Source organism: Hemiscyllium ocellatum, chromosome 1 (genome assembly GCF_020745735.1).
Source record: "Hemiscyllium ocellatum isolate sHemOce1 chromosome 1, sHemOce1.pat.X.cur, whole genome shotgun sequence".
Lineage (NCBI taxonomy): Eukaryota > Metazoa > Chordata > Chondrichthyes > Orectolobiformes > Hemiscylliidae > Hemiscyllium > Hemiscyllium ocellatum.
Genome location: NC_083401.1, coordinates 106,545,578 through 106,563,452, shown reverse-complemented (window position 1 = coordinate 106,563,452; position 17,875 = coordinate 106,545,578). Strand labels below are relative to the sequence as shown.

The 17,875-nt window shown below is 40.2% G+C and overlaps 1 protein-coding gene across 1 annotated transcript in view; it reads right to left on the bottom strand.

Annotated features, from left to right (window-relative positions):
* Positions 1–17,875, bottom strand: part of LOC132816074 (uncharacterized) — a 92,825-nt gene that overhangs the window by 56,092 nt on the left and 18,858 nt on the right. The window contains exons 2-3 of the mRNA XM_060825545.1: positions 11,187–11,483; positions 3,306–3,608 (exon numbers count right to left, since the gene is read on the bottom strand). Of these exons, the coding sequence (XP_060681528.1) occupies positions 3,306–3,608; positions 11,187–11,483 (600 nt within the window). The remainder of the gene's footprint in view (positions 1–3,305; positions 3,609–11,186; positions 11,484–17,875) is intronic.

Below are 17,875 nucleotides of genomic sequence, written 5' to 3'. Positions count from 1 at the left end.
ATCCCAAATGTAAAATTAGTACAGGCACTCTTACACACTGCTACTGGTCATGTTGTAAGATCCAGAGATACTGGAGTGCTATAGTAAGGGAGCTAAAGGACATCTTGGGGATTGAAATTAATGTGGATCCAGTATTTCTTCTTTGGGGTTGCCAAATTTGCCCTCTCTGGGGAAACACAGGAAGAGATTGTGTAATATTCATACCCACTGTGTGAGGAAGAACATTCTGGTGAACTGGACATCAGAAAAGCCACCAGGTCTTATGGAATGGTGTAGGCTGGTGATGGAGCAAGACTACCTCACAAATATCATGCACCACAAAATGAAACAGTTTTACAAGATATGGAAGCCCTTTTTAAATTATATTGACACTGACTTATCAGCAATATTAATTAGGGCTGTGGTATAGCCATGGGAATCATGGTTTCTGTTGGGCCCCAGGGGGAGGAGACTGGGGCGAGAAGAGAACGGATACTGTAGATGGTACGCCCAGGGATGGGAGCCTCAGTGGAGGTGTGATGAGTGAGATAGAATATAGTAGTGAGATATTATTTAATTTAAATTACTTTAATATAATTTAAGTTAGTATTTATTTAGTACGTCTATAGTTTAGTTTAAGTAGATGTGTTTGTTCTGATAGAATAGTAAGTTGTTTATTAATAATGGTACCTTGTCATGGCCTTTTTTGTACTGCCTTTTTTCTGTTTTGATGATGTTACTCTTTTTCTTTGTATATAAATGTTTTGCAAAAGGTTTTAAAAGGTTTTCAATAAAAATGTTTATAACAATACTGTTGTGTCATTGGATTTGGAATGTTGTGGGTTGTTTTAGAACATTCTGAAATGTCTCAGCTCCTGTAGTGGAAATTGTTACAACTCTCAAAATTGAAGTGGAGTTTTCAGAGCAGATTGTTGGATGTGGAATGGCCTGAAGCTTCGTCAACGAGATGGCAGTTCTATGCTCTCCATTTTCATAGTTGCAGAGCACCAGCCAGGCTGATTAAAGCTTCAAGGAAGAGTTGCACAATTGTGTCAATATCCTGGCTCCAGTGAGTGCATGCTTCACTTAAAGTATGTGCAACTGCCAGAGAGTAGCAGTTGAACCAATAAACTATGATCTTTTGATGTCTGGTATTTCTATGTTCACATGTGATAATTTAGCAAGTCAGTTTTGATAGTAAAACGCAACAAAAACAGCTCAACATTCGGCACGTGTCTTGGAGTTAAAATTTGAGGTCTTCTGTCCATTAATCTAATAATATGTCTCGAAATACAGGAATGTAATGAAGCAGAGCTCCATGGTGTTGCCTCTTCCCATTTTGTTTAAAGTACTGGCAGTGATAAAATGAGGGACTTACATGGTTGTTAATTTTCCACAACAGGACCAAGGGTGGATGGATCACTTGACACATCTCCTGATCCCCACAAAATTTCAACAATGTCAAGGACAGGGATTTCATGTGTCTTTTTGCAAACATTAGGAAAGTACCTTCATTGGTATTATTTTTATATTTAGGTTATTAGATAATTACTTTGATTATTATTTGATTTATTATTTATTCTTACTTATTTGTTATTTATTTGTATTACCACTGAGGGCTTTGATATGTTCATGAAAGATTGTGCCAAGCATAATCCATTCCAGTTTTAGGCACTATAGTAAAGGATGTTATGTGGAATTTCTAAGTTGAATTTATGTGCCCTCAACCTTGTTTTGGGTTAGCTTAAAATCTAGCTGTTTATTGCTACCCTGTTGCTCTGGATGTGTCACACCATTGACAGTTAAATCAAAGTTATTCCACCAAAATGGGTAAAGGCTTTTTAAAGTGCTATTACAGTGGAAAAGAAACTTTGAATTTTCCTTCCAGCAATGAGGTAATGGCAAAATAGGATTTGAAGACTCCTTTCAGATTCGCAATCTAGAGAAGGATGGGAAGTTATTGACCATCCAGAGCAGTTTCCCATTAAGAATTCCACAAAAAAGAAAGACTCATATTCACATTTCTCAATCGGATACCCAAAATGTTTTGCTGCCAGTGGAGTACTTTTTGAAATGTGGTTGTTGTTGCAATGTAGGAAAAATGGCAGCTAATCTGTGCCCAGCCAAGTCCCACAAACAGCAATGTGACAATGACCACATTATCTATTCTTGTAATATTGATTGTTAGATAAATATTCTTCAGGACACCAAGGACAATTTCACAATTTTCTTCAAAACAAAGTAATGGGTTTTTTTTTGCTACTGTCTGCAAAGACAGATGGGGTTTAAGACCCTACCCCTGACAATATAACAGTCTTTCAGTATTGCATCAAGTTGCACTCAAAGCTTTGGGGTTTGAAGTACAAACTGATTGACTATGGTGAGAGTACAGGGTACTGCCAAATTAGACATAGCTGATATGCTAAGAAGGAACATCTTGCAGTTGAAGAGGCAGAACCAAGTGGTGAAGTGGGACCACAATTCTTGGCCTTCCAAGAATCAGTCCCAATTAACAGAACTGCAGCTTAGAGAGTAATAACATGGAAAGCAACAGTTCCTTTCATTTATTGAGGCAACTAGGGAAGGTAAACCAGCAATTTGTGCCAGTGAGGCAGGAGAAGAAAAGGTGAAGTTGTGAGAAAGAGGCAACAGTCATTCTCACTATTTCTCTTGCCAAAGGTTATTTTCCATTATTGTGGAGGAAAATCCAAAATTCTACAGCACTAAGCCACTTCCTGACATATTTCTCTTGTACTCCAGAAAAATGTATCAACTTTTAAACAGAACTGGGAAAGTTTGGACAACAGAATTGGAGTACAGAATTAAACTGAGCACAATAAAACATTTAACTTAGCCCATCTCAAATAATTTCACCTGAGTTGATGTACTAAAAAGTGAGTCAATTATTTGGAGGTAATGGAGAGGGTAAGATCTCCAGTGCAAGGCAGAAAAAAACACAGGTTTACACTTGCATTTCTCATTGGAAGTGGAAACTTGCCAGTATCGATAAGACAAGTCAAGGAAGGGAGAATCATAAACCAACTGCAAAACTGCTTCTCCCTCTGGGTATCTCATAATGAATCATTTGAAGACAGGAATCAGCAAAGGCCTAAAAGCAGATGTTTGCTCATCCTGTTGGATCAAAGAGTGTACATCTGGAAAGAATTAAAACTATCTTATAATGAGAAGTTATAAAACTGCTGATAATTTTGTTTTTTTTTAAGTTTAATCCAAACCTGGTCAGAATCGAACTATCCAAACCGAGTTATGAATGCATATCTACTGAAGGAAGTTTAAGATGAATACAAGCTAATTTTACAATTTACCTTGAATGGTCATTGCCAAATAATTAGATGTGCCTCTATAACATTGATCATTAGCGACTCCCTTCTTCACAACACAGTTGCAGTTTTTCTCAGTGCAGAGATATCTGTTCTGATCTGTCAGGTCATCTACAGTGGAGTTCTGAAGTTGAACTTCCATGTAACACTTGTTAGGTTTCATCCCATTTGGTGAACTGTCACTCCAGGTAGCATCAACGCTGTTACGTAATGGAAGCATGTGAATCCTCAATCCACTCACCCCAGTGATTATTCTTCTATCTGATATTATTATCAATATTTTGGATACTGTGTGGAAGTAAAAGCATGTTAGAAATGAGCACAGATAAATCAAAAGAAAATGGAAATTTTGTTCAATGACTGCCAAGAAAAGAAGCACTGTAAGGAAAACTGAAAAGGAAATCCCTTGGAATTGCTTCTACTCCACCAACATGGCTTTGCCAAAAGTGTGACAGAAACTCAATTGACGCAGAAAAACAGGATTTCCATCCACCACACCTCTGGTGAAGCAATGCCAAGAAACTGGCAACATCTCCGATTATCCTATCAGCTGTCATCACATACACTACTGGAGAGGCTAATATTTCAGCAATATTGTTAATGGATATAATTTAGCTAAATTTTCAAGATGCACTTATAAAATTTCTCATATGCAACTTCTAAAGATAATCAAGCTTTATGGAATAAAGTTAATTCACTATAAACTGTGAAAAAAACAAACAAAAAAATTAATTGACTAAAGTACGAGACATTGTTTGTCAGAGTTGTGTTTCTTTTGCTTACATACTCTAACAATACAGAATAGGGATCTCTACTCCACAAAAAAAAAGCTCTTTGGCCCATTGTGTCTGTGCCAGTCAAAACCAACCACCTAACTATCTCATCTCATTTACCAGCACTTGGCCTTGTATGCTTTGGCATTGCAACTGCACTTAATTCTTTGAAGAGGTGACAAGTAGGTTAGACCAGGGAAACCCAGTGGATGTGGTCTATCTAGACTTCCAAAAGGCCTTTGATAAGGTGCCTCATGGGAGGCTGCTGTGTAAGGTGAGGGCCCATGGTGTTTGAGGTGAGCTACTGGCATGGATTGAGAATTGGCTGTCTGACAGAAGTCAAAGAATTAGGATAAGAGATTCTTTTTCGGAATGGCAGCTGGTGACAAGTGGTGTCCCACAGGGTTCAGTGTTGGGGCCGCAGCTGTTCACGTTATATATTAATGGTCTGGATGAAGGGACTGGGGGCATTCTAGTGAAGTTTGCCAATGATACAAAGATAGGTGGACAGGCAGGTAGTACTGAGGCTGCAGAAGGACCTAGACAGTTTGGGAGAGTGGTCCAGGAAATGGCTGATGAAGTTCAATGTGAGCAAATGCGAGGTCTTGCATTTTGGAAAAAAGAATAAAAGCATAGACTACTTTCTAAACGGTGAGAAAATTCATAAAGCCAAAGTACAAAGGGATCTGGGAGTGCTAGTCGAGGATTCTCTAAAGGTAAACATGCAGGTTGAATCCGTGATTAAGAAAGCGAATGCAATGTTGTCATTTAACTCAAGAGGGTTGGAATATAAAAGCAGCGATGTGCTACTGAGCCTTTATAAAGCTCTGGTTAGGCACCATTTGAAGTACTGTTGACAGTTTTGGGCCCCACACCTCAGGAGGGACATACTGGCACTGGAGCGTGTCCAGCGGAGATTCACACAGATGATCCCTGGAATGGTAGGTCTAACATACGAGGAACGGCTGAGGATCCTGGGATTATACTCATTGGAGTTCAAAAGGTTAAGGGGAGATCTAATAGAAACTTACAAGATAGTACATGGCTTGGAAAGGGTGGACACTAAGAAATTGTTTCCGTTAGGCGGGAAGACTAGGACCCGTGGGCACAGCCTTAAAATTAGAGGGGCTCAATTCAGAACAGAAATGCGGAGACATTTCTTCAGCCAGAGAGTGGTGGGCCTGTGGAATTCATTGCTGCGGAGTGCAGTCGAGGTCAGGACGCCCTCACTTTAGGAAAGATGTGGAAGCTTTGGAGAGGGTGGAGAGGAGATTTACCAGGATGTTGCCTGAAATGGAGAATAGGTCGTACGAGGATAGGTTGAGAGAGCTAGGCCTTTTCTCATTGGAACGGCGAAGGATGAGGGGTGACTTGATAGAGGTTTATAAGAGGATCAGGGGAATAGATAGAGTAGACAGTCAGAGACTTTTTCCCCGGGTACAACACAGTGTTACAAGGGGACATAAATTTAAGGTGAAGGGTGGAAGGTATAGGGGGGATGTCAGGGGTAGGTTCTTTACCCAGAGAGTGGTGGGGGCATGGAATGTGCTGCCTGTGGGAGTGGCAGAGTCAGAATCATTGGTGACCTTTAAGCGGCAATTGGATAGGTACATGGATAGGTGCTTAAGCTAGGACAAATGTTCGGCACAACATCGTGGGCCGAAGGGCCTGTCCTGTGCTGTATTGTTCTATGTTCTATGTTCTATGTTCTATGTCTTCAAGGCAGACATTGATAAATTCTTGATGTCACAAGGAATTAAGGGCTACGGGGAGAATGCGGGTAAGTGGAGTTGAAATGCCCATCAGCCATGATTATATGGCGGAGTGGACTCGATGGGCTGAATGGCCTTACTTTCACTCCTATGTCTTATGGTCTTATGGTCTTACATCGGGATACTTATAGAGTCATATCCACAGAGATGTACAGCACGGAAACAGATCCTTTTGTCCAATTTGTCTATGCCGACCAGATATCCTAACACAATCGAGTCACACCTGCCAGCGCCCCGCCCATATCTCTCCAAACCCTTACTGTTCATATACCCATCCAGATGCCTTTTAAATTTTGCAATTGTACCAGCCTCCACCACTTCTTCTGGCAGCTCGTTCCATACACGTACCACCCTCTACATGAAAAAGTTGCTCCTTAGGTCTCTTTTTAATCTTTTACCTCTCACCCTAAACCTATGCCCTCTAGTTCTGGACTCCCCCACCACAGGAAAAAGATCTTGTCTATTTATCCTATTCATGCCCCATATGATTTTATAAACCTCTATAAGATCACCCTCAGCCTCCGACACTCCAGGGAAAACAGCCTCTCCCTACAGCTCAAAACCTCCAATCTTAGCAACATCTTTGTAAATCTTTTCTGAACCCTTTCAAGTTTCACAACATCTTTTCGATAGGAAGGAGACCAGAATTGCACGCAATATTCCAATAGTGGGCTAACCAATGTCCTGTACAGCCACAACATGACCTCCCAACTCCTGTATTCAATACTCTGACCAATAAAGGAAAGCATACCAAATGCCTTCTTCACTATCCCATCTACCTGTGACTCCACTTTCAAGGAGCTATGAGCCTGCACTCCAAGGTCTCTTTGTTTAGCAACACTCCCTAGGACCTTACCATTAAGTGTATAAATCCTGCTAAGGTTTGCTTTCCCAAAATGCAGCACCTCGCATTTATCTGAATTAAACTCCATCTGCCACTTCTCAGTCCATTGGCCCATCTGATCAAGATCCCGTTGTAATCTGAGGTAACCTTCTTTGTTGTCTACTACTCCTCCAACTTTGGTGTCATCTGCAAACTTACTAACTGTACCTCTAATGCTCACATCCAAATCATTTATATAAATTATGAAAAGTAGAGGACCCAACACCAATATTTGTGGCACTCCACTGGTCACAGGCCTCCAGTCTGAAAAACAATCCTCCACCACCACCCTCTGTCTTCTGTATCCATATGGTGAGTTCTCCCTGTATTCCATGAAATCTAACCATACTCATCAGTCTCCCATAGGGAACCTTGTCAAATGCCTTACTGAAGTACATATAGATCACTGCTCTGCCCTCATCAATCCTCTTTGTTATTTCTTCAAAATAATCATGTCTCTCCAAAGTTTGTGAGACATGATTCCCTATGCACAAAGCCATGTTGACTATCCCTAATCAATCCTTCCTTTTCCAAATACATGTAAATCCTGTCCCTCTGGATTCCCAACAACAACTTACCCACCATCGGTGTCAGGCTCACTGGTCTATAGTTCCTTGGCTTGTCCTCACCACTTTTCTTAAACAGTGGCACACATTACCTAACCTCCAGTCTTCCAGCACCTCATTTGTGACTATCGATGATACAAATATCTCAGAAAGGGGCCCAGCAATCACTTCCCTAACTTCCCACAGAGCTCTAGGATACACCTGATCAGGTCCTGGGGATTTATCCACTTTTATGAATTCCAAGACATCCACCACCTCCTCCTTTGTAATATGGACATTTTTCAAGATGTCACCATCTAGTCTATATCTTCCATGTCCTTTTCCACAGTAAATACTGATGCAATATACTCATTCAGTATTTCCCCCATTTCCTGCAGCTTTGCAAAATGGCCGCCTTGCTGATCTTTGAGGGGCCCTATTTTCTCCCTAGTTACCTTTTGTCCTTAATGTATTTGCAAAAACCTTTTGAACTCTCTTTAACTGTATTTGCCAAAGCTATCTCATGTCCCCTTTTTGCCTTCCTGATTTCCCTCCAGATTTCCACCTCCCTCAACCTGTGCTCTGAGCTTTGTGTGTAGGTAAAGATTGAACTGATCACCCAACCTGGACACAGACAACAACGCCAGCACCACAGGGAAACCATGTCATTGTAGGGATTGTGGAAAGGCATTCAAATACCCATCTCTGCTGGAAATTCATCAGCAGAGACACACCAGAGAGAAGCTGTTCACTTGTGCCCAATGCGGGAAAGATTCACTCAGTCAAGAACTCTGCTGCCACATTAGCAATTTCACACAAGCAAAAGGCACTGTTTTGTCTGTGGAAAGAGATTCACTCAGTCATCGGAGCTACAGGTACACCAGCAAGTTCACACTTGGAAGAAGCCATTCACCTGCTCCATCTGTGGGGGAGATGTGCTCAATGGTCTCAGCTATTGGTACACTAGCAAGTTCACACTGGATAGAGGTCCTTCACCTGTTCTGTGTGTGAGAAAGGATTCACTAATTCTGACACACCAGCAAGTTCATACATGACTGCAGAGTTTGGAAGTTACCATTCCTGCTGATCGTCACATCTAAAACTGAATCAGGTGCATTCTGACAGTTAGAGCTTACTAACCACATCACTGGATGAAAGTTGAAAATTCTGATCATGTAGCTGATTGTGTTCTTAGGGCTGTATAGTATCCCGATAAAAACAGCTGTCTTGGATCATTTCCCAAATTCAAAATAATATTTGTTAATGACTTCAAGTACATGGCTTTTTGCAAGATGGAGACAGATATTATTGTGTAGGCGATGATTTAACAAATCGCACAGGAAAGAAAGTGGGTAGAATTGTTGATCATTCATTCCAACAGAAGGAAGGAAATAGGAACTGGGATAGATCTCAAAGCTGCTGACAATAAATTTACATAGGTTGTTTCAAAAAGATCTTCAACTTTATATACTCTATTTTAAAAAGATAGTGCATTGGAAAGGAGCCAGAAGATAATGACTGGAAATATTTGGGACTTAAAATTCAATGTAATGAAGAATGACTTGCAGAACTCAACTTGCCCTTTGAGAAGAAAGAAAATGGCAAAAGAACATGATTTATGTCCTTAAAGACAACAGGCATGCCATAATGTATAATGGACTGTTCACAGAACTAGGGACTTAACAAAATTAACTATTCCAAGTAAGGCCAAAACACAAGTAAAATTCTCTTTTACAATATGATATATAATGTGGAATAACCACTTAGCTAAAAACAATAGGACATTAGTCAACAAATTGTGAATAAGAATAAGATTACTATTTCTTTTAGAATGAAAATAATCTAGCTTATATGAAATAGAATTGTTTTCAAACATCCCTTGGCTGTAGAGTGTAGGCCACTCCTATCAGTTGTTGTGAGCCCTTACTAGAAAGAATTTGTCTTGTCAAAGCACATTCAATCTTAGTTGTGACACTTTTCACAGTAGAATAACTAAATACCATTTGCTGCATAATATTATGGCTTAAAAGAAGTTAATAATAACAATATTTTGAAGGAGTGAATAACATTGAGCTCCATCCAATCTAATGGTGTCACACAATTTTACAAGGAGGCAGTTGAGTGGAGAATCCAAAGGGCATAGATGTTTCATTATTGCCTGACTAGTAATGTGAACTGCACAGGTAAAATCACCATAGTCCCAAGGGTCTGCTCTCTCATGGAGAAAGACAATTGGCGGTGAGCTTAATCTGAGGGTCACCATGATTCAGGCAATGGGTGAGGGCATTCATGGTGACTTCAGTGGGAACCGAACCCATGCTGTTGACATCACTCTATCCTGCAAACTAGCCATCCAGCCAACTACCTAACCAGCTCCAAATGTAATGCAGCCCCATATCATGTAATGAAACATCTTGTTAACTCAGAAAATTGCCTCTTCTATTTAGGCTCATCTGTCATCTGTCGAAACCACGAATAATTAGACCAGCCCAGAAACAATGTAGACATAGGAAGATTGGTGGCAACAAACAATTTGAAACAACATTTGTTCAGTTCCAGATATTGGCAATGGTGTCAAATATTACCACCATCCAATCAGATTGAAGGGTCTCAACTTGAGACAGTGCAGGCAGGCCTAATCCTCACCTATCCTCATAACGTTTCTGAAAGGTCAGGAGCAGCCAATTAGGTGGCATCTGGAACATGTTACAGGCCACTCCATCTGCAAAAAAATTGGCAGAGGTTTGTAAGTGTTTGCTGAAATGAATCATACACAGTGCCAATTCTCCATCCAAAAAGGTTGAGGGTGTATCCACCAAGGGAATACCAGCTGCCATGCCACGTTTAACAGCCAATTTGACATTAATAGTCTGGAAGCTGAAATTTACTCCATTACTCCATCTGAATCAAGGCTTCTGCCTCATAGAGTTGCCAGGGAAACAGAGGTCAGCATGTCTACGCCAGTGATGGTGACCACTGCCTGTTTTGCAGGAAATTGGAAGGGGAATCATAGATGCACCAAATTCAAAGAAGCCCAGCATCTCAACACAGCAGGGTTCCAAGTATGGAACCATACTGGATAGGACATAGAGAGGAGAAATGTGCACAGTGTGAATCAAAACTGGGGAGGGGGGTTGGTGGGCTTCAATTCATACAGAAAAGAGACAGTTCTCTCCCCACCCCAAGGCTGACCAATATCCTGCTGAGTTAAACTGCCAGGCTACACATTGGACGCAGCCTCCTCCTGCCATCCATTAAATCAGAGCAGCAGGAGGATCAGACCCTCAATTCTGCATCAATTACCAACCATTTGCCCTCAATTGGCAGCTCAGCTGATATTTTCCACACAAAGATTGTGGTTGGAATGGGGGAGCTCCGGTGTTGGTTTGCATTCTAATCCACAGGTCCACCCATTTGTCTTCTCACTGCAGCCAGCCTGTAAAATGTAGTTGATTAATTCTGTTTGTCTGTCCATTGGTGTAACTTATCCTGTTAAATACTTTAAGTATCTTCTGTTTTTGTTTCAGATTTCATTTACAATATTTTTCTTTTGTAACAGAATTCATATTGGGACAAAATAAAATGAAAAGGTTTGGTAACTGAATAGTCTTTTTTATTAATTTCTTTTCTATGTTGTTACAACTTTGAGAAACAATGGTTTGAATATCACCTTAACCATTCTTAATCTTGAAACAAAGTACAGTGTGCAATCATAGTTTTTAAAGAATGCCTATATTTTTAAAATGATGGTTACCATTTCAACTTTCAACATAAAAATGATTCATATAAACATATAAAAGAACTTTTGTAGCTTAACATTTTGCAAGTAACAAAAAGACATACCAAAAGGTTGTAAATATGATATAAATAGGAAATAGATAACTTGACTTTACCTTGAGGAGGTTCCTGATTCAGTGCTTGCCTTTGCGTGGTGTCAGCTTTGCATGAGAACCAGCCTGAGGCTGTTAAATTTGGAGTAAAACTCTGACATGTGGACTTTCCATGATGCTGGTCACTGCTGGAATGATTTAAAGAGACTTTTATCGCTGTGAGTCTTCTTTGAGTTCTATTTTGTGAACAGTTGGAAATAGTAGTGATCCCAGTGAATCCAAGCAGGGAAGATAAGTCAGCTACTTTATTTAATAAGCCTGGGTCAACGCACAATACCATGAGCACACTGACAATGTCTCCTGTGGACAGATTAAAAAAAGGTGCACGTGTGAATTTAAAGAATTAATAGAGCTACACTGCTGCATGTATGCATGTTCCAACAGGAGTCCCTGGGCAGTGATTAGGAGCACGAATCACAATTTGGGTAGCAAAGTGAATTTTACCTTTCCATCTCCTTTGTGCCCAGAGATCATTCATTCAATATTATTTATAGCATGCCATTCTCATCTCAAACAGTGGACACCAAAACTATCATGACACCCCATTTTCTCAACAGAAAGTCATAATACACAGAAAGAAGTGATAATAGCAAAGTCTTAAAAACAATTGACATTTTAATAAACCAATCTAAAACTCATTACATACCACCTAGATTAATCAGACATAAACGCCACACTGCCCAATCAATATCACTGATCATGCACATAAACTGTGACTTGGAAAGATTTAATAAACACCAAATATCAGTGACCAAAGGTTGCGCTGAGTTGAAACTGAAGAGGAGAGAATGCTACCCAATCAGAAGACCATAAAAAGGATGTGTGCATGTGTGAGTGAGTGAGAGAGTGAGTGAGAGAGAGAGAGAGAGAGAGAGAGAAAGAGTGCCCTGCACATTTGGCTGAATGAAGAAGCAACACCCAAGTTGAGCCAGAACAATTGCTACCTTGCTGGGTTCAGTTACATTTGTTACTCATTAAACATTTTCCCGTGTTATTTCACCATCTTCTGTCTGAAAAGTTAAAGTGTCAAACAAATAAATATGCTGTTAGTGCAGACTCATAAGGCGGAATCTTTTATGAGTGACATTGCCATGATGAGATTTATTGCAAACTCAGAAAAGAAGTCCAGCAAGTCCTCTCTGGACATTGGGAGCACCTCACTGCATTTGTTTGGCTATTGCTGAGAGTCAAAGCAAGTTTCTCACAAGATAATGACAAGTTGTCAATTGAGGGTGGTTAAATTTCATTAGTAGTTTAATTCCCCTTCACCACAATTCATTTCACCAATGTTCAGGTTCCAATCTTACCAAAATGTGCTGAACCAGCTAGTCATCAAGAATTCTCGACATGGATGTCAGAGCTGATATCTATTGACTTCCGCTCACTGCTTGCTCCAAAGGGCCTTCATGTTGGACACTAGGCACCAACATGTCAGGACACGCTCTGTGGACACTGGATCCAACATGTGCCAGCCTCTAAGAATTCTCATGTCACATCTCCAATCCACTTCCATCTTGGGATTGCACCAGCAATGTACACTGCTGCAGTCAGGGTCATACCCCAGCTCATAAACTGGACCAGATTGTATCTCAGAGCTCTTTGTTTACTGTCCTAGCATTCACTTATTTTAAGCTTATCTAGATCCTCACAGCACCCTGTAAGGCATACAGATTACACTGCACAAGACATGCACTAGATAAGATCAACATTAACAAGATCAGCATTATTTGAAGTTAAAGAGTCCATTCATCAGCCTAATAATGGCAGGGAAAAAAGCTGTTCTTGAACCTGTTGGTGTGTATGTTCAAGTTTCTGTATCTTCTGCCTGATGGAAGAGGTTGTAGGAGAGCATCAGTAGGGTGGGGTGGGTCTTTGATGATGTTGGCAGCCTTTCCAAGGCTAGGAGATGCATTAATGGAGTCTATGGATAGGAGGTTGTCTTCCATCATGATCTGTGCACACCTTCTGTAGTTTCTTATTGTCCTGGGCAGAGCAGTTGCTGTACCAGGCTGTTGTGCACCCATACAGTATGCTTTCTATGACACATATGTTAAAGTTGGTGAGGGTCCTTATGGACATGCCAAATTTCTGGAGCTGTCTGAGGAAGAAGAGTCGTTGTTGTGCTTTCTTGACTTCGCATCTACATGGGGAGTCCAGGATGCGTTGTTAGTTATCGTCACTCCTAGGAACTTGACGTTCTCAACCCTCTCTATCTCAGCTGCTTTGATGCAGACGGTGGGGGGTGGGGGTGGGTGGGGGAGGGGCTTTCTCCTCTTTTCTCTCTGAAGTCAATGATCAATTCATTAGTTTAGCTGATATTGAGAGAAAGGTTGTTATCATTGCACCAAGTCACTAAGCCCTCCATTTCCTTTCTGTATTCTGACTTATTGCTGTTGATAACTGTCTTACCAGAATTTGACAACGCAGTTGTGGGTGTACAGGCAGTGCAGAAGGGGTCTGAGAATGCATCCAAGGGAGGCTCCTGTGTTTAGTGTTGTCATGTAGGAGGTGCAGTTTTCTATCTTTACTGATTGCACTCTATGAGTCAGGAATCTGAGGATGCAGTTGCAGAGGTTGGAGCTCAGACCTATGTTTCGGAGTTTTGAGATCAGTCTGTAGGGCCTAATGGTGTTGAAGGCAGAGCTGTAGTCAAAGAGCAGGACTTTGACCTAGGTGTTTGTGTAAATAGGCCCATGTCCTGAGCAAGTGAGTAGACAGAGGAGAGGGTGTGCAAGGTTGGCAGAGTCAGGGATTGTGTTTGGTGAGAGTGAGTAGGGAAGATGTTCCAGGCATCAGTGAGAGTGGTAGAGGATGAGTCTTTATGGGAGATGGTTGCAGTAGCAAAGACAGACTGAGTGTGAGGTATTGGAGAGAAGATGGTGGCTCTTATGCTAGAGGAGTGGAGAAGATCGTTGACTTTCTTTCTACAGTGCTGGGTATTCCTCCAGACAACCGAGACTGCACTGACTCAGGTGGCACAGCCTGGTATTGTGTCCTTCTCTGCTAGTTCTGGGGCAAGAGAGTGCTCCGTGTCCACAGCATTCTGTTAACAATGACCACCAGATTCATGGCCAAACCTAACTCCCTCATCCTTATCTGGCATATGTGGAGCGAAAATCAGGGAGCAGGTGGGGCACCTCCCAAGACTGACAATGCTTGCCCAGGTGCATACAGATAGGGTGGGCACCAGGGATGTTTGTCTTTCATTGTGAGTAGCAAGCTGTTCCAGGAATTGTGGTCGTAACATTTGACTTAAATTGCACTTGCCGTGAGCATAAGATTCAGCCTATAGAATTTGAGATCCTACAAGAGAGGGAGCAGTCCTGGACTTAACTTTAGGCAATGAAGCCAAGTAAGTGGTTGAAGCATTGGTGATGAAACATTTTCCAGGCAATGATCATAACTCTATTAGAGTCATACTGCACAGAAACAGACCCTTTTGTCCAACCAGTCCGTGCTGAACATAATCTCAAACTAAACTCGTCCTACCTGCCACTGCCTGGCCCATATCCCTCCTAACCTTTCCTATGCACAGACTTATCCAAATGTCTTTTAAAACTTGTAATTATGCCCACATCAGCCACTTCCTCAGGAAGTTCATTCCACAGACTCAAGAATGTATGGAAAAAGACAAGATGGGTCTGAAAGCAAAGTTCTGAATTGGGAAGATTGATTTTAACAAGATCAGATATGATGAATGGACTGGGAGCAGATACCTTTATGCAAATCTGTGTCAGAGCAGTGAAATGTATTTAAGAAGGAAATAGGGAGAGTACATGGCTAAAGTATTCCAATAAAAATAAAGGGTGGAAACAACAAATCTAGTGAACACTGATTATTAAGGAATACGAGGATTGGATAAGAGGCAAAGGGATTATATGGAAGATACTGAGTGTTCAAAACAGCAGAAGTCCTACAGGAATACAGAATGTGCGAGGAGAAACTGCAAAAGAAAATTAAGACATAAGAAGGGGACATGAAAGAAGAATGGCAGGTAAAGTAAAGGGAAATCCTAAGTTAGGATGGCACGTTATAGATGTAGAAGACATTGGCAAGACCACATTTGGAGTACTGCATACAATTGTACTCTGCTATAGGAAGGATGTTATTAAACTGGAAAGAGTGCAAAAAGGATTTACAAAGATGTAACCAAGACTGGTAGGTTTATGTTATAAGGAGAGGCTGAATAGACTGGGACTCTTTTCCCTGGAGCTCAGAAGGCTGAGGGGTGACCTTATAGAGGCTTATAAAATCATGAGGGGCATAGATAAGGTGAATAGCCAATGTCTTTCCCCAATAGGGGAGTCTAAAAGTAGAAAGCAGAGGTCGAAGATGAGAGGGGAAAGATTTAAAAGGGACCTGAAGGTCAACCTTTTCACACAGAGGTGGTGCATATATGGAATGAGCTTCCAGAGGAAGTGGTAGAAGCGAGTACAATTAGAACATTTAAAAGACATGTGGACAGATACATGGATAGGAAAGGGATATGGGCCAAATGCAGGCAAATAGGACTAGTTTAGTTTAGGAAACCTGGTTGGTATGGATGAGTTGGGCCAAAGGGTCTGTTTCCGTGCTGTATGACTGGCGGACTTAATGACTTTGAGTTGTGGGAATTTGAAACTCACTGCCTATGCGAGTGGTAATGACAGAAACCAACATAACATTTAAGTATAGTGATGTAAGCTTATGATGCCAAGGTATAAAAGACAGTGGGCCAAGTATTGTAGAACAGAATTAGAATAGTTAGGTCATAGTTTTTGACCAGCACAGTCTCAGTGGGCTGAAGGGCCTTTTTCTGTGCTGTAGACTCTACATACCAAAACCTGCTTTGAAGCTACTGATTTATTCGCCCACCATATAATCATCATATTTTAATGTCCTTGTCTGTCAAAACACGCAATGTCTCCCACCTAGATTATTGCCTTGAGATTCACTCAAGCTTTATGCTCTCAAGTGTAAAGCAGACAAACAAAAGCATATCTGATGCAACACTGGCTTAGCCATCATGCCTTCACTTCTTCACCACTGCGTGCAACGTTATCTAAATTCAATGTCAAGTAATTTAGAACCGTATTTTTCCCACGACAAGAAATTCAATATACCAATATATTCTTTCTGTAGTAAGAAGCCTGATGTAACCACAAGATCCAAACGTTTAGGAATTGCAAGGAAAGTAGGTTTTTGAGTGATTATATAGATGACTGTGCAATGGCTTCAAAATATCTCTGTGAATTAACCATATATAATTTCATGGGATATACATGGATGAATCCCATGGGTATAATAGCATTATAAAATGTAAACCTGCCTTTTCAAGTAAAATTGTTCAAAAGTAAAATAAAGGATTATTATACAATTATGGATATGAAGTGTTCATTTATTCACATAGTAATTTCAATGCCAGTCCATGAATATTACTATCAGTCGTCGACTGTTGGTGAAGTGAATTTTGTAAGGGAATTTTTTTCTTCAGTCTGTTTGTTTGCATTGGCATTGATTTTAGCAGCTCATAAAAGTAGTAAAATTCCAAATAACAATTTTAACAAAGTACTTTCCCCTTATTCCATTCAAAAATAACAAAAACATATTTTGATTGAATACTTAATTAAACAAACCCTGTTATTTTAATACACTTATCCTTTTAAACATCAGTCCCTTAAGAGGAGCATTGCGTCATTCTGGTTGTTAGTGTGCATTTGCAAAAGAGGAGGCAGTCATTCTGCTTCACGTGTAATATTTTCTGAAGGGATTGCTCAACAAAAGAACAAAACGGAGCTAAGAATAAGAAAAAAACTTTCTGTGAGAGATGCTGTCAGACTTCAATACGTTGGCTTATTAGTATTCCAAAATGTCGCAGCACACTTACCATCTACAGACAGGCATCTACACCCATATGTAATTAAAGTCTATTGATATGCACAGTGCGGGTGACAAAAGCTTCAGCCAAATTGCAGAGAGATTCAGAGAATGAAGAGTATCGGTGTATCAACATTACTGTACCATTTGTCAGTCAATTTTAAATTAAGTACCATGAGCTTCTGGAGCAAAGAATAACAATTTATGAAGAATAGATTTAATTACCTCCACCATTGAATGTTGGCAGAGGTAATGTTTTCATTCCTGTTTGTTAATTTGTTTGTCTGCAAACAATATATCTCAAAAACTAATGGACAGATGTTAAGGAAACCTGGTACAAGATAAAGAAGAACTGATTCACTTTTGGTTAAGATCTGGAAGATCTAGATCCTGGAATTTTTATAAAGGATCTGTTAACATTGGAAGATAGAACAAAGTAACCTTTTTTTGAAGGAATGTCATGTTTGTTTTATTTGGAATAGTGGTGATTGTTTTAGAATATTATAGCTTGCTTCAGCTGCTGTTGTACAATTTACCACAGCTGTCAAAATGTTAGCAGAGCATTCAAAGTTGATAATGGATTGCCTGAAGCTTCTTCAATGAGATGAAATCTCTTGATTTAAAAAAAGTTATAGTTTTATAGTTAAACATCATCAACCAGGCAGGGGAATCCTGAAAAAGGGATGCATAATCGTAACAACATTATGTTAACACAGTATTGTGAAGAAATCATGCCTGAGAGTTATAGTTTGTAAAATAATTAAATCATGTTTTCAAATTATGTAGCTTTAACATATACCTGCATAAGTCCAAACACTAAATTTAAATTCTGAGCA